General features: G+C 37.0%; 1 protein-coding gene across 3 annotated transcripts in view; it reads left to right on the top strand.

Moving 5' to 3' along the window:
• LOC136030450 (hemicentin-1-like) overlaps positions 1 to 23,274 on the top strand; it is a 214,279-nt gene that overhangs the window by 109,847 nt on the left and 81,158 nt on the right. For all 3 annotated transcript variants that reach the window (XM_065709442.1, XM_065709443.1, XM_065709441.1), the window contains 2 exons: positions 651 to 781; positions 17,924 to 18,083. In XM_065709442.1, the coding sequence (XP_065565514.1) occupies positions 651 to 781; positions 17,924 to 18,083 (291 nt within the window). The remainder of the gene's footprint in view (positions 1 to 650; positions 782 to 17,923; positions 18,084 to 23,274) is intronic.

Raw genomic sequence — 23,274 nt, 5'->3', positions numbered from 1 at the left:
CAGTCAGCTGGATGTCCAGAACAATCCGTAGGCAATTTCTCTGGAAAACATCTAGTAAATTTTCATCTGCTTTTCGGGGCGCCTTTCCTGTGCTCCTTAAGATGAAGTCCATCAACATGATCCATAAAAAGGAGGAAGGCAAGATTCTATATATTAATTCTCATTATCGCTTGTTTTCTAACCACAGACAATTTTTCTGTCTTTTCATACTGATTTTTCAAAGACATTTGATTATTAAAGCAAGTTCGATTTGTAACAATTATATCTACTAAGCTTCAAAGTTTTAGTTTTCTTTTTAAGGTTTTTGAATTGTTGTAATCCCCCGTTAAAATATATATGGCTATTTCTACAACTAGCTGTTTTTTTTTTTGCTCGTTACGTAATTTAATGACTCTTCATACTTTTTTCAAATATATTTGTTTTTTAAAGCAATTCAAATATTAAGATATTGGCTCAAATTTGATCATATTCACAAATAAATTAATATATTAAAATATATCAGAATTTAAGAGGGATAACAAAATATAACGAACGACATAGTTCATCCTGGCATGTTAAAATTCAGTTAGATAAATCTGAAGTGATTATACAAGTAAAAACGAAAAATAAAAATGAGCAAAGTTGGCGGTGAATGAACTTTTGAATTACAGATCCACCACTTGCTAGAGTTAGACTTGGCAGAGGCATCCGACCAGATAACATTAAAGAGGGGGATGACGTGTATTTTGAATGCAAAACCACTTCCAATCCTGCACCAAGCAAGATAATTTGGAAAAAAGACGTAAGTCTTTTTAAATTAGAACGATTTTCCTTCACTCAGGACTACCCATGTTTTATAGTATTGCCGTCTGAAGTTAGTTTTTGCTCTGTCTCTACACTTCTTTCGATCTCTCTCTTTATCTCTCCCTCTCTATATCTCCCCCTCTCTCTTCCTCTCTTTCTTTCTCTCTCCCCCCCCCCCCTCTCTCTCTCTATCTCTCTCTCTCTCTCACCCCCTCCTTAACCCCCTCTCTTTGAAATTAATTCTTGTAGAAATAGTGTGAAATCACTTATGGATGCAACAAACGTAGTTAATGGGTGATGGTGAACGTTTATTTTACCATTCAAGATTAAAAGCATTGGAATTTTAAGTTTTACTGTTTGTACTTGTGCAATGGGTTTTAAAATATTCTACATGAAAAGCCAACCTTTAGGACGCTGAGCGGGAGAGGGAAGGAGCTAAGGAAGAGGAGCCCTTCTCATTTTCAAAATGATTTACATTCATCTAAAGCTTTTATGTTCCTTATTATTTTCATTTGAGAAAAAGTTTTTTATGATTGTTATTTGTATTTGTTACCATACCCAGGATTACTCAGTCTACAAGGAGGGCTATCACTTCCTTTAGGTTGACTCTCAAAATCAGAGTTACCGTTTGTCAGAACAATACTCTAAGAAAAATAAGGCATAATTTTCTAAGATAAGCTATCTTCTCTTACATGAGGCAGGAGCTATTGCTTCCTTAGCACTCAAAAGGTACGTTTTATCAAATGTTTCCTTATATATATATATATATATATATATATATATATATATATATATATATATATATATATATATACTAGCTGTTGGAAGCGCTTCGCGCCAACCCACTCCCCCCCAAGCCCCCCCCCCCGCGCGTAAGTCGTTATGCGCCATTGTAGTTGTGTCACCTGAGAATATAGATAGATAGATATATATTTTTAACTACGTAAAACTTGCGAATATACAACACTCTTTGATGTCACATTGTCTGTCCATATAAATAGATTGTCAGGTTTACCCGCTCTTGAACATGCAACATAATAATTGCCTATGGGAAAACAATCCGTATTCAGATCTATACCGCATTTATCTAACAATTGCCCTTGAGCTTTGTTGATGGTGATTGCTAATCGAACATTCCCTGTTCCCCGTCGTCATTTATATATCCCCCTGTGCTCCCGGCGTCCCTGTTGTAGTTGTGTCCCCTGTGTCCTCGTCGTCATTTATATTCCCTGTGTCCCGGTCGTCATTTGCGTCCCGGTATCCCAGTCTGTAATTTCTCTTTGAGTGTCCCGGTCGTCATTTATATTCCCTCTGTCCCGGTCGTCATTTGTGTCCCGGTATGTAATTTCTCTCTAAAATCTGGTAGGCATTGATGACCTTATCCAAGTCAAAATACCAAACCCAATCATCATCGCTATTATTTTCAGTTTTGATATGTTAGGATTTGTTGGTATGTTTGATATGTCCAGGTGGATTTTCATCTAACTGCGCGGTTTTGCGTTCTTTAGCCGCAAGCCTGTTTTCATGCTGTTCTTGTGATTCCTCGGCACGCTTTCTTTTCTTACTTTCTCTATCAGCCGCAAGCCTGCTTTCATGCTGTTCTTGTGATTCCTCGGCACGCTTTCTTTTCTTACTTTCTCTATCAGCCGCAAGTCTGTTGGCATAGACTCTTTGAGCAGCTTCCTCGGCTGTTGCTATTGTAGGTTCTTCAGTCATGTTATAATTAAGAATTTGTCTTTGAATGATTTTCTTATATACCTGTGTCCTGGTCGTCATTAAATTCCCTGTGTCCCGGTCGTCATTTGTGTCCCGGTATCCCAGTCTGTAATTTCTCTTTGAGTATCCCGGTCGTCATTTATATTCTCTCTGTCTCGGTCGTCATTTGTGTCCCGGTCTGTAACCCCCCACGCGCGTAAGTCGTTACGCTCCATATTAGTTACGCGCCTTTGTAGTTGTGTCCCTGTGTCCCACCTGTGAATATATATATATATATATATATATATATATATATATATATATATATATATATATATATATATATATATATATATATATATATATATATATATATATATATATATATATATATATATATATATATATATATATATATATATATATATATATATATTCTTAACTACGTAAAACTTGCGAATATACAACATCCTTGGCTGTCCCATTGTCTGTGCATATAATAGATTGTCAGGTTTACCGACTCTTGAACATGCAACATGTAATTGTCCATGGGAAAAACAATCTGTATTCAGATCTATACCTCACTATTCTAATGATTGCCCTTGAGCTTTGTTGATGGTGATTGCTAATTGAACATTCCCTGTGTCCCTTTCGTCATTTATATATCCCCCTGTGCCCCCCGGCGTCCCCGTTGTTGTTGTTTCCCTGTGTCCCGGTCGGCATTTGTGTCCCGGTGTCCCAGTCTGCAATTTCTCTTTGAGTGTCGCGGTCGTTATTTATATTCCCTGTGTCGCGGTGTCCCGGTCGTCATTTTGGTCCCGGTCGTCATTTGTGTCCCGGTGCTTTGTTGATGGTGATTGCTAATCGAACATTCCTTGTGTCCCGGTCTCTTTCTCTTTGAGTGTCCCGGTCGTCATTTATATTCCCTATGTCCCGGTGTCCCGGTCGTCATTTGTGTCCCGATGTCCCGGTGTGTAATTTCGTCAATCAACAAACATGACGTCAGTCGACACACAAACATGACGTCACTCGACACACAGACACACAGACAACTTATTTTTATATATTTAGATGTCCCGGTGTCCCGGTCGTCATTTGTGTCCCGATGTCCCGGTGTATAATTTCGTCAATCAACAAACATGACGTCAGTCGACACACAAACATGGCGTCACTCGACACACACACACACACACACAGACAACTTATTTTTATATATATAGAAGATAGATTTGTGCGTATGTATGGCAAACAAACCTCTTAAGGATTTGGGAATGCCTTCACCTAATCGTACCTCTGCTGTTTCGACATGTGTAGAAATAGATCGTGAACAAAGTTACAGTACGAGTGATCTATTGTCGTATGTACAAAATAAAATTTCCAAGTTAACGTCGGAACAAAAAGACATTTATGATACGATAATGCATTGTGTCGATAACAACGTTGGAGAAACTTTCTTTTTGGATGCGCCAGGAGGTACTGGTAAAACTTTGTGATAAAACTGATTCTGGCATTGCGGGAGATTTCAGGCAAACATTACCTATAATACCTAGATCAACCCCTGCAGACGAAATGAATGCTTGCTTGAAAAATTCTAATTTATGGGCACACGTAAAAACATTAAAATTAACTACAAATCTGCGTGTCCGATTGCAAAACGATGACTCTGGTCAAACATTTTCAGATCAATTGCTGGCAATTTGAAACGGAAAGCTCCCAGTAGACTCAATTTCAGGACGTATACAACTACCTGCTGAATTATGTAATTTAGTGACGTCCAAAAATGAATTGATTGAAAAAGTATTTCCGAATATTCTAAACAATTATAAAAATAATAAATGGCTAAGTGAAAGAGCGATTCTTGCACACAAAAATATAGACGTCCACGAAATCAACAATATTGTTTTGACCAGGATTCAAGACCAGGCAGTCTTTTACAAGTCAGTCGACACAGCTTTGGAACCAAATGAGGCGGTTAATTATCAATCTGAATTTTTAAATTCCGTGGATCTTTCAGGGTTTCCACCACACGTGCTACAACTAAAAATAGGCGTACCAATAATACTGTTAAGAAATATCAACCCACCAAAGCTTTGCAATGGCACGCGACTTGCCGTAAAAAAAACAATGGAAAACGTAATAGAGGCCACAATCTTGACAGGGCCTTTTGAGGGTGAGGCTGTTCTTATTCCTCGCATTCCCATGATTCCAACGGATCTGCCTTTTCAATTTAAAAGATTTCAATTCCCAATTCGAATAGCATTTGCAATTACCATCAACAAAGCTCAAGGTCAATCATTAGAAAAATGTGGTATAGATCTTAATACTGATTGTTTTTCCCATGGACAATTGTACGTTGCATGTTTGAGGGTCGGTAAACCTGACAATCTATTTATATGCAGCGACCATTGGACAGCGAAGAATGTTGTATATTCGCAAGTTTTACGCAGTTAATTTGTATTGTATCTATCTATCTATCTATCTATTTAAAACGAGTTGTGTGTATTCATGTTTGTTTGTTTGTAAAAAGAGCGTTTGCATATGACGTCATTATTAGTACATAAGGCTTTGTATATGCACAGACAATGGGAAAGCCAAGAATGTTATATATTCGCAAGTTTTACGTAGTTCAAAACACATATATAAATCTATCTATATTCATAGGTGGTACACAGGGACACAACTACAATGGCGCCTAACTAATATGGCGCGTGACGACTTTTGCGCGCGGAGGGGCTTGGGGGGGGGGCGCAAAGTGCCCCCACCAACTAGGTGTTGGGGTGTGTCTGTTACACTATGTCTGTTACGCCAGATTATATGTTCTATATATATAAAAATAAGTCGTATGTATTTTTGTGTTGAGGGTTTAAATGTAAAAAACTGGGAATTGCATAAATATTTCGAAATATTTTGACAATAGATTAATGTAATTTGAAAACCTTAAAAAACATACTTAAAGTTTGAGGTTTATTATAAACTGTTGAGCTTTAGCAAGCTTGGCACGTGGAGATTTCTCCAACTGTCAATGTTATAGAATTTTACCAAAAAGCAAGACCAGGCTTGCGGTTCAAAGAGAAAGGACCAGATTAGGAATGTGCAATTTACGTCAACGAAGGCGTGTCGAGGAACTGCCAGAACAACGCGAAACCAGACTTGCTGCTGAAAGAGAAAGTAAAAAAAGTTTCTTAAATATGGCTGCTTTGAGGTTAGGAATAAGCTACTCAAGATTATGAACATATTTTTTGGAAAGTGGGAAGTACTGATTTTACGAAAAGCTTAATTAAACCACTGTATAAGAAAGGTGACAAGAGTGAGTGTCGTAATTATAGATGCATTAGTCTGGTCTCTGTAGGTAGCCAATTACTGAGTAATATGATACTTTTTAGACTCTGAGATGCTGTAGACAAAGTTTTAAGGGAAGAACAGTGCGGCTTTAGAAAAGGTAGAGGATGTGTCAACCAAGTTTTCACTCTTAGGTTAATAATTGAGAAGTCCCTTCGTTGTCAAGCACCTTTGGTCCTCAGTTTTATAAATTATGAGCAAGTTTCTGATTCTGTTGATAGAAGAGCGTTAACAAAGGTCTTATCCTTATATGGTATATCAGAAAAATACATCAAATTGATTTATGCTATGTACGAGAATGATACTGTTGCGGTTAAGGTGGGAAATGAGGTTAGCAACTGGTTTTGTAGTGAATCAGGAGTTAAGCAGGGTTGTGTTCTATCCTCTTTTTTATGGGTCATTTTGATTGACTTTATGTTAAGGAGCACAGGAAAGGCGCTAAGAAAAGCAGATGAAAATTTACTAGATGTTTTCCAGAGAAATTGCCGACGGATTGTTCTGGGCACCCGGCTGACTGACAGTATTTCAAACAGTAGTTTGTACGAAAAATGTGGCTCAATCCCGCTTTCTAGGGTATAATGAAAGAAAGGTTGAGATAGCTAGGCCACGTTCTGAGGATGAAGGATGACAGATTGCCGAAAATTGTCCTTTTTGGCCAACCGTCTGGGGCTACACGGAAGGCAGGTCGTCCTTGTCTGGGTTGGGAGGGTGTCATAAATAAAGATTTAAAGGAAATGGGAACTTTCTGGGAGGGTGTAAAGAGGAAGGCCTTGAACAGATTAGGTTGGAGGAGGAGCGTGCGTAGCTGTGTTGGCCTCAGGTGGCTTGGTGCTGCAGTGAGTCATTAGTGGTAGTAGTAGTAGCTACGTCTTAAGCTCCTTCCTCCATCCCTAACGTCGAAAGAGAAATTATTGTTGTCTGTCCTCATAGTGCCGTCAGGGTGTATGTCCCATGGACATGCCTATTCAAAACAGTTACTTATACAACCCTGAATGGTCAGTATGAGCAGTGCCACAACCTCACGGAAACTATAGCTTATTGAGCGAAACAGCATTGTATTGGATATTGACTAATTGATAATATGTAAGGTTTTCTTATCTTGGCAGGCTTTTGGAGGCAGGATAGTTTAATTCTCCATTATGGGCTTCCTCAACATTATAACATACCACATGCAGGTATGAAAAAAATAATAAGTTGGAGGTAATAGCCTTAATATTGCTTGTGCAGGACGTTGACTCTTGACTTCGATGGAAGAACATAACCAGGTATAGTAGTGTATTACCATTTAGTTTAATACCATTGTGCGGTAGTATGTAATGACCAAGACGGGCCAGTGATTTTACAAAACCTCCATTCGGTTGGAAGACCCGAAGACTTCATGCGCTCCACTTCTAAACCTGTTTGATTGCTTTGTTTAAACTTTGTTAAAACTTGTTAGATCCTGTCCAGCACTTCTGGGATCCATTACTTTTTTTCAAGGCCATAACAACTTTAATGGTTCAAGGACTGGGAAATTTAAGACTTGGAGCCCTAGCAAGTTATAAAACTTTAACATATTGAAATTTTTCTTATAAATGCAGACGTTTAAAACAGTACTTGTTAGGAATTTTAGAAACTTATGTCACGAAGATAGGAAACAAGAACTAAAGTGGTATAAAATCTATGTATTCAGGAAAGGAGAATAGCCTGTATGTGTGAGGATTAGGGCTAATGATGAAAAAGAAATCTTTTAAGTATTGATAAGGTGCTGAGAATGGCGTATGTGGAAATATTTCAGAAAATGGCTCAAGCTCGGTAGGAGCTAGGAGGTGTCTGCACAATATTTTTGAGTGATAGATCATACTAAAGTTAGTGGAAAGTAGAGAAGGCCCGAAATATGAGTTATGGAGGTGAAAAAATAGGTCCATGAAGAAAATTGCCAAGTATTTGAAAGATATGGCCAGGCAGCACATTAGCCTCGTGGATGAAGGCCAAGCACAGATCCTTCAAATGCAATTTTGGGGAAGCCGCTTGGCTCTATTAGCTTGACGTGACTGAACCAATGCGGTTGCAGTTTCTTGAGGTTACTTCGATCGGTGTATCTGATTCTACCAATGCGACGGAGACATCTCATCTTGAAAGCTAGAAGTTTTCTTTCGGATTGTGTCCTCAGTGTCCATGTTCAATGTCCATAAATGACTATGAGAATTACCAAACTATTAAAAAAAAACACATTTTTAGTTTATTGTATAGATGGTTGGCAAAGATTTGCTCTAATAAGGGGGTTAATGCCAGAATTGTCTCTTACTCAATTGGACTATCTGTCTTGGCTTTTTCTACAATTAGCCATGGCTTGATGCCCACAATTATTTTATTTTAATCAGGGATAAGACCATTACTAAAACTCGTCTATCATCTTAATCAGGTGCCGCTCATAATCTATAGAACTAAGAACAAATGATGTTTGATAACGTAGGCACGTTTCAATTATTAACCTAAGAGCGTAAGTTCGATTGAAGTATCCTCTACCCTTTCCATTTCCGCACCGTCCTTCTCTAGAAACATTGTTGACAGCATCCCTAAGTCTAAAAATTATCATCATAGTACGTAATCTAATACCTACAAAAATCAGGCTAATGCCTCTATGATTACCACATTCACTTGTATGCCCTTTCTTATATAGGGGTATAATTTGGGTTTTCCTAAAATCGTTAGGTACTTCCCCTTTTCAAAAACGGTATTCAGAATCTTCAGTAGCTTATTTCTAGCTTCATAGTAAACATACTTAAGAAACTCATTTACAACATTATCAGCACCTGCAGCCTTATTATTTTTTGTTAAACCTTTTAGAATTGTCACTAATTCTTCCTCTCAAAATCATTCTTTCTTCACATCCAAGGTGTCACAACCGCGTTTGGAAAGTATCAGTAATAAAATGCTAATCGCTCACTCTACATTCCTGGATGTATACAGTAAAAGTTGCTTGAGAGAGCCGAGAAGTAATAAACGATAAAAAGACTAGCCAATTGGACCATGGGTGACGGATGGTCTTCTGGCCTATGTGATCAAGAAAAACCACCTTAGGGGAGATTATAGACGCCGCCATAGCCTAGAACGACTGCAGGAGTATGATAAATAAAGGAAAGTCCCTCGGACTATCTTATGAAGAGCAAATAGTGGCTACCTGCAACAAAATCTGAAGGAAAGTGGAAAGGATGGACGAAGAGTTTGGCAAATTATTGATTCAGTGCTATAGCCACCCGCGAGTCTTAAACATTACCAGCAAAACTGGCCGTTAATGATGAAGAAATTACCAAGCTTACACAGATTGCCACACCGCTTAGTGCATTTTTTTTTGCAAGTATTGACCAGACCACTGAAAATTCTGTCAGGACCCCAGCTAAATCATACGAAGATTATCTTGGCCTGAAGTCGATGAAATCAATGACGGTGAGCCTAGTAATAACAGATGAGCTTGAATTTCTTGTAAAAAATTTGAAGGGCTCTTCTGCTTCTGGTTTCGACCTGGTCTACACAAGGGCACTCAAAACAGTGGTGAAGACCACTGCTGAGCCTCCAACTTACCTTGTAAATCTTTAATTAAATAAAGGGGGTTTTCCTAAAATTTTAAAGAAGGGAAAGAAGGGAAGAATAATAGCTCTTCACAAGGGTGGATGTCACACAGACACAGCAAATTATAGAACAATATCAATCTTATTAGTTTTCTCGAAAGGTTTTGAAACGCATATGAAAAACCAGCTTTACCAGCATTTAGAGGCTAAAAGATTCTTTAACAGCCACGAACTCGGGTTAAGGGCTGACTATTCGACCGAAAGCATCCTTGCTTCATTAAGTTTTGTCAACAGAATAATATATTCGGGTGCTTTACCTGCAGCTTTGATCATATTGGGGTTCGTGGCCAAGTGCTAGAAGGGTTGACACGTTCGATAGCAAATAGTTTTAATCATAGAAAATTCCTTATTCAGACACCACATAAAAAGTGTCGAGATGAAGCTTTCTAGGAACCATTGAATTTTGAAAAAAAACTCAGTCATCTATTCCCAACAAAAATATTGATCCTGATTCCCGATTCACTTATTAAGCCTTACCTTCAACTTTGTTGTATGGTTTAGCAATGCACTTTCAAAACACGTTAACAGAGACTAAACTCACTTCACGATAATGCCCTTCAAATTTTTAAGGTCCACCACAAAAAAAGTTTATGAATGGCATCGCTTTAAAGAATATCTTGCACTTTTTTTTGTTTGAATTATTTTTAAGGAAAACTCCCATCGCTATTCAAAGGTCTTTTCAATTTAACTTCGCAAATCCATGGTTTAAATACACAATCTTTATCTGATATCTACATGCCCCCAAAACCAACCGCTAGGTCAGATTTTTCTCCTAATATTGTTTGTTCTAGAGAGTGAAATGCACTATCAAAAAAGCTAAAATCATGTACACCTCTCAGCTCTTTTCAAAAGAGAGTTAAGTTTCTAGAGAATCAAATTTTTTAGATCTATTTATTTTATTATTATGCTTAGATTATTTTGATATAGTTATTATCTATTATATTTCTGTTTGATAATTTAAAGGGTAGGACCAGAGGAAGGGTATTATTAGATTTATTGTTCGGCACGGAAATTGGAGAAGGGAAGAGTCCGCGCTGTGTTTAGTGTATATATTATTTAAGGGCCCAAACGAGTATCGGTGCACAGGGAATTGTGTTAAGTGTATTTTTATATCTTTTTTAATGCCATATTGAACTTGAAAAGAACTAAGCGGAACTTGCATAAAGTAGTGACCCTAGGTCTCTTTAATTATTTCATAAAAAAACTAGTTTTTTTAACTGAAAGTAAGGAGCGATTTTAAAACTTAAAACGAACAGAAATTACTCCGTATGTGAAATGGGTTGTCCCCTCCGCAATCCCTCGCTCTTTACGCTAAAGCTTTTCATTGTCTTAAAAAGCAGAATTGTGGCAAAGAGTCAAACTTTAGCGTAAAGAGCGAGGGATTGCGGAGGGGACAACCCATTTTATCTACGGAGTAATTTCTGTTCGTTTTAAGTTTTAAAGACGCTCCTTACTTTCAGTTAAAAAAACTAATTTTTTTATGTAATTTCTGAACGTTTTTGAATTAATGCATGTTTGATTTCGGCTCTCCACACATAAATTATTAAAATGAAATTTGCATATTAATTCCTTTTTTGGCTAAACGGCTTTCTCTTAGTTTCGATCAGACGATTTTGAGAAATAAGGGATGGGGAAGGAGGCCTAGTTGCCATGCAATTTTTCGGTTACATAAAAAGGCAACTATAAATTTTAATTTTTAACGAATTTTTTATTAGTAAAAAATATACGTAACTTAAGAATTAACTTACGTAACAAACTTTTATATTCTTTAATTTTTATTATGTATATGAGGGGGTTTGTACCCTCGTTAATACCTCGTTCTTTACACTAAATCGTAAGTTTTGTCCCAATTCTTTAAGAATAACCCCTGAATCAGAAAGGCCGTAGAATAAATAGTTTAAATTCCTAAAAATACTATAGCATGAAGAGCGAGGTATTTATCTCCTCCTAAATACTTCGCTCTTTATGCTAAAGTATTTTTAGAACCCATTATATGCGTAATAATCTCTGTTCGTTTTAAGTTTCAATCCTACTCTTTACTTTCAATTGAAAAAACTTTTCCATGTTTATTTTTTCATTGTTTTTTTATAGTAATTTTAGAAAATCCTGCGCCCTTTTCATTGAATTTCTGTTCCCCCATGACATATTTCTCCAAGAAACGATCCTCCCACATAGCCCCCTCCCCTCATACCCACCCCCAAAACCAAAAAAAAAATCCCCTGAAAACGACTGTACATTTCCCAATATCCATTATTATATGTAAACACTGGTCGAAGTTTGTAACTTGCAACCCCTCCCCCAGAGACTGTGGGGGAGTAAGTCATTCCTAAAGACATAGTTATTATAGTTTTTGGCTATGCGGAAAAAAATGGCTATCTCAAAATTTTGATATGTTGACTTTGAAGAAAAAATGAGCGTGGGAGGGGGCCTAGGTGCCCGCCAATTTTTTGGTCACTTAAAAAGGGAACTATAACTTTTCATTTCCGTTAGAATGAGCCCTCTTTTGACATTCTAGGACCACTTGGTCGATACGATGACCCCTGGGGAAAAAAAAACAAAACAAATAAACACGCACCCGTGATTTGTCTTCTGGCAAAAAATACAAAATTCCACATTTTGCTGTAGGGTTCTCTGATACGCCCAATGCGATGGTGTGATTTTCGTTAGGATTCTGTGACTTTTAGGGGGTGTTTTCCCCTATTTTCTAAAATAAGGCAAACTTTTTCAGGCTCGTAAATTTTGATGACAAAGACTAAATTTGATGAAACTTATATATTTAAAATAAGCATGAAAATCTGATTCTTTTGATGTATATTTTAGCATCAAAATTCCGTTTTTTAGAGTTTCGTAAGCGGTTATGGTAAAATAGTAGCTAATCGTGGTCATTATTATCGAAAAGCGCTTGCATTGCTATACACTAGTTTTTGCGACCATTCAATACTTTTCCTATCTGGTATTTCACCTATCCTGAAAAAAAGACAAGATCTGGCTGAATTGTGTATATTATCTTTCTGCTATTGTAAGTTTCTGTTTCATTTACCCCGGTCTTATAGGAAAAAGAAAATAATTCGGTATTTCGGGGCTTTTGACATTATTACTCCTTTGCGGAAGTTAGGCTCAAAATTGGAAAAGGATTATATTTCTTCTCTGGGCCCCTTCCACCTCTTAGTTCGTTTATTTTCCCGTTAGTTTTCACCTGTTTTCGCTTTATAGTTGTATTATCTCTTAGCAGTTCTTTCGTTAGTTGAGTTATGGTTGTGGTATGTATTTTTTATCGCTCGTAAAGTTGTGTCATTTTCAAATTATACCCCATAATAGAGAGGCTCCGAGCACCCAGCATTGTATATTAAGCTCTGAATTTGAAGTTTTTTTCTAACGTGACCAGATTCGTCCTGCGCCCTGCGCCCTTTTCATTGAATTTTTCTTTCCCCATGAAATATTTCTCCAAGGAAAGATCCTCCCACATAGCTCCCTCCCCTCAACCCTACCCCCAAAACCAAAAAAATCCCCCTGAAAACGTCTGTACACTTCCCAATAACCATTATTATATGTAAACACTGGTCGAAGTTTGTAACTTGTAGCCCCTCCCCCAGGGACTGTGTGGGAGTACGTCATCCCCAAAGACATAGTTATTATGGTTTTAGACTATGCTGAACAAAATGGCTATCTCAAAATTTTGATCCGTTGACTTTGGGAAAAACATGAGTGTGGGAGAGGGCCTAGATGCCCTCCAATTTTTTTGGTCACTTTAAAAGGGCACTAGAACTTTTTATTTCCGTTAAAATGAGCCCTCTTGCAACATTCTAGGACCACTTGGTCGATATGATGACCCCTGGGGAAAAGAAAAAAAAACAAAAACAAACAAACAAATAAACACACACCCGTGATTTGTCCTCTGGCAAAAAATACAAAATTCCACATTTTTCTAGATAGGAGCTTAAAACTTCTACAGTAGGGTTCTCTGATACGCTGAATCTGATGGTGGCATTTTCGTTAAGATCCTATGACTTTTAGTAGGATTTTCTCTCTATTTTCCTAAATAAGGCAAATTTTCTCAGGTTCGTAACTTTTGATGGGTAAGACTAAACTTGATGAAACTTATATATTTAAAATCAGCATTAAAATGCAATTCTTTTGATGTAGCTATTCATATCAAAATTCAATTTTTTAGAGTTTTGGTTACTATTGAGCCGGATCGCTCCTTACTACAGCTCGTTACCACGAACTGTTTGATTGTTGTTGGTTTTCCGTTTTTCCTTTGTAGCGTAAGCAAAACTTTATCTTTATTCTTCTTTCTCGTTTTGTTGGGGGCATATATCAGATATAACAGATTTATTCGTTTTATTTTCATTCATGATTCACTATCTTTAAAATTCTCCGTTACATTATTTGCTTTATTGATTGGATGAGAAACAGACAGTATGATCTTCGTTATTGGTGCTAAAACACATTTTTGAAAATATATGGGTGTGTTCAGGGGAACACCTCATTCATATTTTCGACCTTTTAACCATTTTAATTTAAGAGGCTATTTTGAAATCTTAGTCTGATACTATATTCGATTACGCCTTAACAGGGCGGTGAAAATGTGTTGAATTGGCTCTGGGTTTCCTTTTGATTGGTTTTATGTCCTTTAAAAAAAAACTAGAATGTTTAAATTATCATCAAATAACCCCTATCTGACGACCCCGTATATAAGCCCTATTTAGCGGAGAAAACTACTTGGGAAACACATTGCTTTAAGCAAAGTAGACACTATTGCGTTGACGAAGGTATCTTAGAGTTTACTCCAGAACTTCAAGATCGGCCGTAAGGACCTGGAAGACATATGCGCTATCTTCCGTAATCTGCTATAATATGAAAATATTATCAGTCTTTTTGGCTGGTTTCCAAAAGCTAAACCAGCTAGATAGCCTGAGGCTTCACTTTGTTTTTGTTTCTAAGAAAGTATATCCAACTTTCAATATGTCACGTTCTATTTTCCCTTGTAATACTTAGAGAATTATTTTTCTGAAAAATCAAAATGCTTATCAAAACCTTTTGGCTTTTATGTTAATGAAAAAAAAGCATGATAGCTAACCATGATAAAGCAGTATATGATACTTAATTTTCATGGAGATGTCTCTTTGTTATATGTTTAAAAGAGAAGTTAGGAAACATTCTATCAACAGACCAAAACATTTAGATATATATGAAAGTCAATGCACCTTTAATATAGTTTTAGTGAAAAAAAGAAAACTCTCGTGAAATGTAGGTTCTTTTTATCCGTTTTAAACATCTTGTAGGGTTGCCATCCATCCAGGTGAAGCAGGTCAGTCAATACCTTGTCCAAACAGGAGCCAGCTTTTTTTGTGATTCGAACACAAGCAGGGAAATTTTTCTACTTTTGAAAAGAGTGAAATTATTTTAAGATGTCTTTCACTAATACTAGATATAATTCGCGTGAAATTAAGGCTTTTTTATCCGTTTTAAACATCTTGTAGGGTTGCCATCCATCCAGGTGAATCAGGTCAGTCAATACCTTGTCCAAACAGGAGCCAGCTTTTTTTGTGATTCGAACACAAGCAGGGAAATTTTTCTACTTTTGCAAAGAGTTAAATTATTTTAAGATGTCTTTCACTAATACTAGATATAAATTTTATATTTATATATACGTCTACGCCTACATATATGCACTAAATGCATATAATCTATGTTATTATTCTATTACTTTTCCTAGGGTCCTGATTTTAGCAAATAATTACCCGATTTTAAATAAAATAAGCCTACAAAATTCTTTTACGCTTAAACTAACAGACAAGATCTTTATTTGGGACCCATTTCATGGTTCTCAGTTTACGTAAATACGTTCTAAGATAAGACTGACTACACATGACATAGGAGGGGGGCGAAGAACAGCAACACATTAAGAAGAAGGGAAAAAAATTAAAGCAATATCCTGCCAATAAATAAGACGAAAAAATAAAACTGACATTTCGGAAGAAATTTCCACTAAACCATCCTTACTGCAAAAGAAAAAAGAAATCTTTTTTAGTAGCTTGCCGAGAAGGAAAAGAATGACCGAAGAAACAAATCCCAAATGAAAGACCATTGAAAAATGGATTGGTCATAAATTATTTCCCCCTGCGACAAATGCAGCCTGTCTACCGAATTGTTAGCATTTAAACGACATTTTTTTTTATTTAAAGATTATATGTTTAATTATTTTTTCTGAAATTATCATATAAGGGGCTTTTAAAAATATAGTAGTATCTTAGATGAAAGTGAAGTCGTCATGTTTACATTTATATATATATATATATATATATATATATATATATATATATATATATATATATATATATATATATAAATCTTCGGCAGATTGAAGACTCCTACAGAGATTTTTGTTTTGGCAGCTGTGACTAAAGGGTGCAAAATATCCTTCGCAAAGTTTTTTACTAAAGAAAAACTGTTTTCCATCAAGAAAAGTCGCTAAAATCACACTTTTCGTTTGGTTTGAATTTGATCATTTTGAGATTCATCGAATTTTGCAAATTCTTGGATCAAAGCTTTGTGAATTACCGATATATACTAGAGACTACGAATATTGATCAGGTCGATAGCTTCACTTACCTAGGCAGTATTATTAGTTGAGACGGTGGGAGCAGTGAAGATATTAGAGTAGAATCGACAAGGCTAATGGTTATTTTTCACAGTTAAAAGAAGATTGAAAGAACAGGAAAATAAGTTTGTTAACCAAGATTAGAATTTTTGAAGCTACAGTGATGATAGCGGTCAAATATGGCTCTGAAGCAAAAAAAACTGCTCCGAAAAGCAGATGAAGATTTGCTAGATGTTTTCCAAAGAAATTGCCAATGGACTGTTATGGGTACCTGGCTGAGTGAACGTATTTCAAACAGTTGTATGTACGAAAAGTGTGACTCAATCCAGTTTTCTAGTGAAAAAATTTAGATAGCTAGGGCACGTTTATCGGATAAAAAATGTCTTTTTTGGCCAACCTTCCAGGGTGAAACGGAAAGCAGGTTGTCCGCAGCTGGGGAGGGAGGATGTCCTAAAGAAAGATTTGAATGAAATTGAAAGTTCCTGGGAGGATGCAACAAGGGAGGCTATGAACACATTGGGGTGGAGGGGGAGCGCGCGTAGCTGTGTTGGCCTCAGGTGGCTTGGTGCAGTGATTGGTTACTAGGAGTTGTATTTACAGTGCAAATGTTTAAATACTTGAACATTATTGACCAAGCGTCGGATGTTTTACTTGGATAAACCAACTGTTGAAAGAAACAGTGTATGCACAAGTGTTCCGAAGAAATCCCTTTTCAACAGGATTTTAGCCAAAACATCACTATTGATTTTCAAAATACAAAGACCTGATGAAAAAAGGGAAGGTCACTTCCAAAAATCTGCATAATTTCTCTCGTATTTTCTAAAAGTACCAGTTTTACAGATCAGTGTTAGCGATGTCGACTGTTTAATATTTTTATTTATTTCTTCGGAGTTTAACTCCAGAATCTAAGCAACTCTAAGTTCTAACTTCAACTCTCATTCTTGACATTTAAAATACAATACTTCTTCGAAGGGCTTATAGGAATACCAACTCATAAATTCAACACTCCTTATTGACTTTTGTTCATTTATTTATTCTTCTGTAGTGTCAGAATAATATTTGTTTTTTATTGTTGTTTTTTTGTGCTTGGAAAACAGACTTTTTAGCTTTTGAGAAAAAACCGGCTTGTTTTACTATAAGTGCTTTGATTGTTTTTAGTGGATTTTGTCTTAGTTTTCATGACAAGCCTGATAAAAAAAAAAACTATTCATAACCTTGCCTGTACACATTAAACCTCCTATAAAACTTTCAAGTTGACTTGTTTTCTAAATAACAAAATTTAAACTAAGTTTTATAGTTAGCTATCAATTGTGGATTAAACTGCCAACTCGTAATACTTGGGGAAATTCCGATCCTCCTAAGGCTCAGAATTTGTAGAGAGTCTTCTATTAATTTGATTTTAAAGGTCACAGTTTGGTCCAATCACAGTGTTTCGTAATCTTTGGTCTATATTGTATAAAGCAGGGAAATGAGCTTTTTAAGAAGTATAAAAAAAAGGTAAAGGATACGGCATTAGACTTTACAATCCGTACCGGCGGTGCTGATCTCCGTTTCTTGGCCCTTCAGCCAGAAAGTGCAATGGGGGGTTGGGGGCCAGCCATCCTGTGCTTTCGCACACCCTTCCTGTTTACCTTCCCCAGATTTCTCCAGGTACCCACTTAGAGCTGGGTCGACTCTGGCTAAGCTTACAGAGTCACGCCACTGACCCCCGTCCCAAACTGAAGAATTGGGTACACTGGGATTCGAACCTGCGACCTCTCAGACAAGGGATCCCGAATCCAGCACACCAACCCACTCGGCCAGGACGGCTGAGTGGGTCTCAGAGTAAAGGTGTCATTAGATTCGAATAAAAGTCGGCTTTTTTTCGCTCATGAATTTTTCTTCCTTACAGGGTAATATTCTATCTAACAAGATTGGCTCCGGCCACTTCTTGACCAGTCACAGCTTAGTTATCCGACAAGTAACACGGAAGGCCTCAGGGAGCTATACATGTTCAGCAACAAATTTGCGTGGCACTGGAGAGAGCTCTCCTATCCAGTTGGACGTATTACGTAAGTACTGATTTTCTACGATTATGAGGTATATCTCAGTTTTTCCATTAATCTTCATAGTATATCATCAGCTGTAATATCATAGGCAGCGCAATAGCACTACCTAAGTAAAGACCGATGTGGTCAAAATGTATTATTCATGTATTAGTTTAGACCAGGGCACTTCGCATCGGGGGAGTTGTCGTAGAAACTTCGAAAGGGTTCATTTGATTGAAGCTGAAGGGGCTAGAGCCCTTTTTAATAGTTGAAAGTGATCGGAGGGCAACTAATGCCCCTCCCACACTCACCACTTCCCCAAAAAAATCCAATCGGAATTTTGAGATTACCATTTGTTTAACGTTGAAAAGTCCGAAAATTATGTATTTGAGGATAACAATCCCCATAGCCCTCAGGGCAAGGGTTGCAAGTTAGGCCCTGAGGTATATAAGGTATACATAGACAGGGCGATCGTATAGACTTTGAAGGGGCATCATTACACCGATATTCAGAAGCTCTAGTACTTTTTGTAAGGTTCAGAGTGATCAGAGGGTGGATACCCCCCCCCCTCCATACACACCTCGTGTTGTCCCGAAACACATCTGGCAAACATTTTGAGATGGCCATTTGTTGTCTTAGAAACTTCGACAAGAGCTCATTCGATTGGAAATTGAAAGTACTAGTTCCCTGTTTAATAGTCAAAAGAGATTGGAGGGCAACTAAACCTCTTCCCACGCCCACGAGTTCTCCAAACACATCCAATCAAAATTTTTAGATAGCCGTTTTGTTCAACATAATTGAAAGGTCTGGAAAATCTGTTCATGAGGATGATAATCCCCCCAGAGCCCCCGGGGCAAGGGTTGTAAGTTATGCCGTAGGGCATTAAAGGTATATACAGAAAGGGAGATCGTAAAAACTTTGGAATGGGCTAATTTGATTGAAAATCAGATGTTTTATTGCCCTTTGTAAGATTCATAGTGATCAGAGAGAGGATACCCTCTCCCCCTCGTATTTTCCCGATATACATCTCATAGAAATTTCACAGATGGGTATTTGTTGTCGTTGAAAATTCGGAAAACCTCGTTCAATTGAAAATTGAAAGGGCTAGGGCACTTTTTAATAGTCGAAAGTGATTGGAGGAAAACTACACCTCACCCACCACTCCGTCCATTTCCCCAAACACATCTGATCAAAATTTTGAAATAGCCATTTTGTTCAACGCAGATGAAAGGTCCACATATTATGTCTTTGAGGATGAATACCTCCACAGCCCTCAGGGCTAGGGTTGTAAGTTATGCCCTGGGAGCATATAAGTTATATATAGAAAGGGTGGTCGTATAAATTTTGGAGGGGCTCCGAAAGGGCTTTTGAAATGGCCATTTCTAGTCTCAGATACTTAAAAAAGGGTTCATTCGATTGGAAATTAAAAGGGGTAGTGCCCTTTTATAACAGTCGAAAGAGATTGGAGGGTAACTAACTCCCTCCCACGCCCACCATTTTTCCAAACACGTCCAATCGAAATTTTGAGTTAGCCATTTTGTTCAACGTAATCGAAAATTTCAGAAATTATGTCTTTGAGGGTGACAAACCCCCGGGGCCCTCAGAGTAAGAGTTGTAAGTTATGCCCTGGGTCATACAAGGTTCATATAGAAGGGATGATCGTATGAATTTCGGAAAGAGCTCATTGGATTTGTAATCAGAAGTTTAAGTGCATTTTTTAAGACTCAGTGTAATCGGAGGGTGGGTACCCCCCACACCTCGTATGTTCTCGATATGCATCTGATAGAACTTTTGAGATGGTCATTTGTCGTAGAAACTTCGAAAACAGATCATTCGATTGGAAATTGAAAGAGCCAGTGTTCCTTTTAATTGTCAAAAGTGATTGGAGGGCAACTAACCCCGCTCCCACGCCAATCATTTCCCCAAAAACATCCAATCAAAATTTTGAGATAGTCATTTTGGTCAACGTATTTAAATGGTCCATTATGCCTTTGTGGGTTATAAGCACCCCTCCCCTCTCACAGCCCACAGGACAAGGGTTGTAAGCTATGACCTGGGAGCATATAAGATATATACAGGAAAGATGATGGCATAAACTTCGGAGGGGGCTCATTGGATGGATAATCAGAACTTCTAGTACCCTTTTAGTGATTCAGAGTCATAGGAGAGCGTATAAACTCCTCCCCCAAACCTCGTATTTTCCCGAAATGCCTCTGATAGAAAATTTGAAATGGCCATTTTCTGTCGTAAAAACTTCAAAAACAGCTCATTCCATTGGAAATTGAAAAGACCAGTGCCTTTTCAATATTCGAAAGTGATTGGAGGGCAACAAACCCGCTCCCACGCAACCCCACATCCCTCAGGACAAGATTGTTATGTTATGCTGGGGTGGGGGGCATATAAGGTAGAGATAGAAAGAGTGATCATATAAACTTCAGAGGGGCTCATTGGATTCGTAATCAGAAGTTCTAGGTCCCTTTTTCAGAGCGATCAGGGGGTGCTACCCCCCAAACATCTCGTGTTTTCGCGAAATGTATCTGGTAGAAATTTTGAGATGGTCATGCGTCGTCGTAGAAACTTCAAAAACAGCTGATTCGATTGGAAATTGAAAGGATCAATGCCCATTTTAGTAGTCAAAAGTGATTAGAGGGCAAGCAACCCCCTCCCACGCCCTCCATTTTTTCAACTGAAGGCCATTTTTTTAACTAAAAGGTCCGTAAATTATGTTTTTGAGGATGACAACCTCCCATCCCCCAAGAGCACTCAGGACAAGGTTTAAGTTATGCTCTGGGTGAATATAAGGTACATATAGAAAGGGTGATCGTATAATCTTTGGAGGGGGCTCATTGGATTGGTAATAAGAAGTTTTAGTGTCCTTTATGAGATTCAAAGTGGATACCCTCCTTTCTCCATACAAACAAACACACCTCATATTTTCCCGAAATGCATGTGATAGAGATTTTGAGATGTTCTTTTGTTGTCATAGAAACTTCAAAAAGCTCATTCGATTAGAAATTGAAAGGACTAATGCCCTTATTATCAGTCAAAAGTGATTGGATGGCAACAAGCCTACCCCACGCCAATCAATTCCCGAGACATATCTAATCAAAATTTTGAGATAGCCATTTTGTTCAGCGTAGTTGAAAGTTCTTGAAATTACGTCTTTGACAACCCCCATACCTTCTTAAGGCCAGAAAGTAATTTGCACTTTACAGAAAACAAAACACATTTAAAAAATTTTCACTTTAATTTCAATTGTTTAAAATATTTTTATTAGATATATAAAGAGGAAAGTCCTCCCGCTGGCACTCCAATTACAGCGTAAGGGTCTGGTGCCCTTTGAGTAACAAGAGTAACAAGACATTGGATTGTAAGCAGCTCTTCCCTCAAGTCCATTCACTTTCCAAAGGCATCTAGTCAAAATTCCTAGAACGTCATTTATTCAACATGGTAGAATGGTCTAGCAACTATGTCCTTAGGGATAATAGGCATGCCAATGCCCCACAATTATACAATTAGCTCATTACGCTTTAAAACTAAATGTTGTATTAAAATAAATCAAAGGAATTGTGTTTACGGTAGCCAAAAGACATAAGACACCTCAGCAATATACCGAGAATGACTGGGGTATTAAGTTGAAACTTTTAGGGATATTGCTATTATTACTTCTGCTCTTGCAATGTAAATAATTAAAATGAGTGTAAGTGTATCCAGCATGTCAAAGAGCTCAGATAGAATCTTTTGAGAATGATATTAAGTTTTGTTTTTCAGGTCAACTTCAGAAGCTATAAAATTGAATTAAAAAATACTATTTGTATCAGGATTTAAAATTGTTGAAAAAGTTCCTCCAACATACAAAGAGCGACCCATACTATGGATTCTTATGGAAGAAAACTGAAAAAAAAATACAATATTAATTTTTCCATGAAAAAAACCATGTCAATAAAAAACGAAAAGAAATTAATTTAGAAATTTTTTTCCACAAGACAATTTTTTCAAAGGAAAGAAAAGTGCACCATTAAGCCAAAATTGAGCGAAAACCAAGTAAAAAATCCTCCAAGCGTAAAGTATTACAAATCGCTATCAATAAATAAACGAAACTCGAAACGAACAGAAATTGCAATAAATAGCAGAATCAAACTTAAAACGAGTAAAAATTATTATGAGTAGAGATCATGACCCCCAAGCGTACTCAAGACCATAATACAATTTGCGCCTCACTGAAAACAAAATACGCTTGAAATTTTTTCGTCTTTTTTACTTTTATAAATAAAAAACTATTAGAACCTTAAGGAACATTTGTCAGTATATCAATTAACCTGACAATCCACGGTCATTTCTTTGTTGTTGATTTTTTTCTTCAGCTAAGAGAAAATTGTGTTCTGGTTTCGGGAACGCATGGGGGCTATCAGCTTCGCTCATACTAATTTTTTCTCGTTTTGAGTTTTCAAAACAGTTTTAAAAACTGTTCATGAGAGCTCTCTTAAATCAATGTTGAATGCTGGAGATTTATCAATAGCATCCCTTATTTGTGGGGAATATATTTTGGTCAAACATTAATGCGGGCAAGAAGGGGACATAGCCACTTTTTTATTACGGGAATTGTAATTTTTAAGAGAAAGGATAGTTTTTGAATATAAAAAAAAAATGGGAAAGAAAATTAAACTTCACCGAGTATAATAAATCACATCCAGTAATAAAACTTGTGTCTCCTTTTGGTCGACATCTTTTATTTCCTATGAAGCGAATACGACTGTGCAATGAACGATGGAGGAAAATATACTAGAAGATCATTTTTTAATTTCTAACTCATTTTTAAAAAGGTCACAGAATATAGTGCTGTAAGGTTCCTTATTATATTTATTTGGAATTAGAACAATATACTTGGCTTTGAATCCTCTGTTTTTTCACTAAAAGGTGGATGTTAGGTTTTCAAGTTTTTCCTGGTAACAGTCTTTTGTACATTGATTTGAATTTTAAGAAAATAGGCAAGAATTGCAATGTACAAATGCAAATTTGTTCTGTTTTGGGCTTTATTAATTTAAAAGAGGTATTCAAACGAAAAAAAAAGTTTCAAAAAAAGTTAAATTGATATAAAAAAGCTGATACGAGCATGAATAAAAGTTACTAGGAGATTGCAATATATAAGATTTTATGGCCTTGCCCCAAGGACTTGCAGACATGAGTTTTAAACTGACCAGAAATCAAAAACATT

The sequence above is a fragment of the Artemia franciscana genome, chromosome 8 (genome assembly GCF_032884065.1).
Source record: "Artemia franciscana chromosome 8, ASM3288406v1, whole genome shotgun sequence".
NCBI lineage: Eukaryota > Metazoa > Arthropoda > Branchiopoda > Anostraca > Artemiidae > Artemia > Artemia franciscana.
This window is presented reverse-complemented; position numbering and strand designations above follow the sequence as displayed.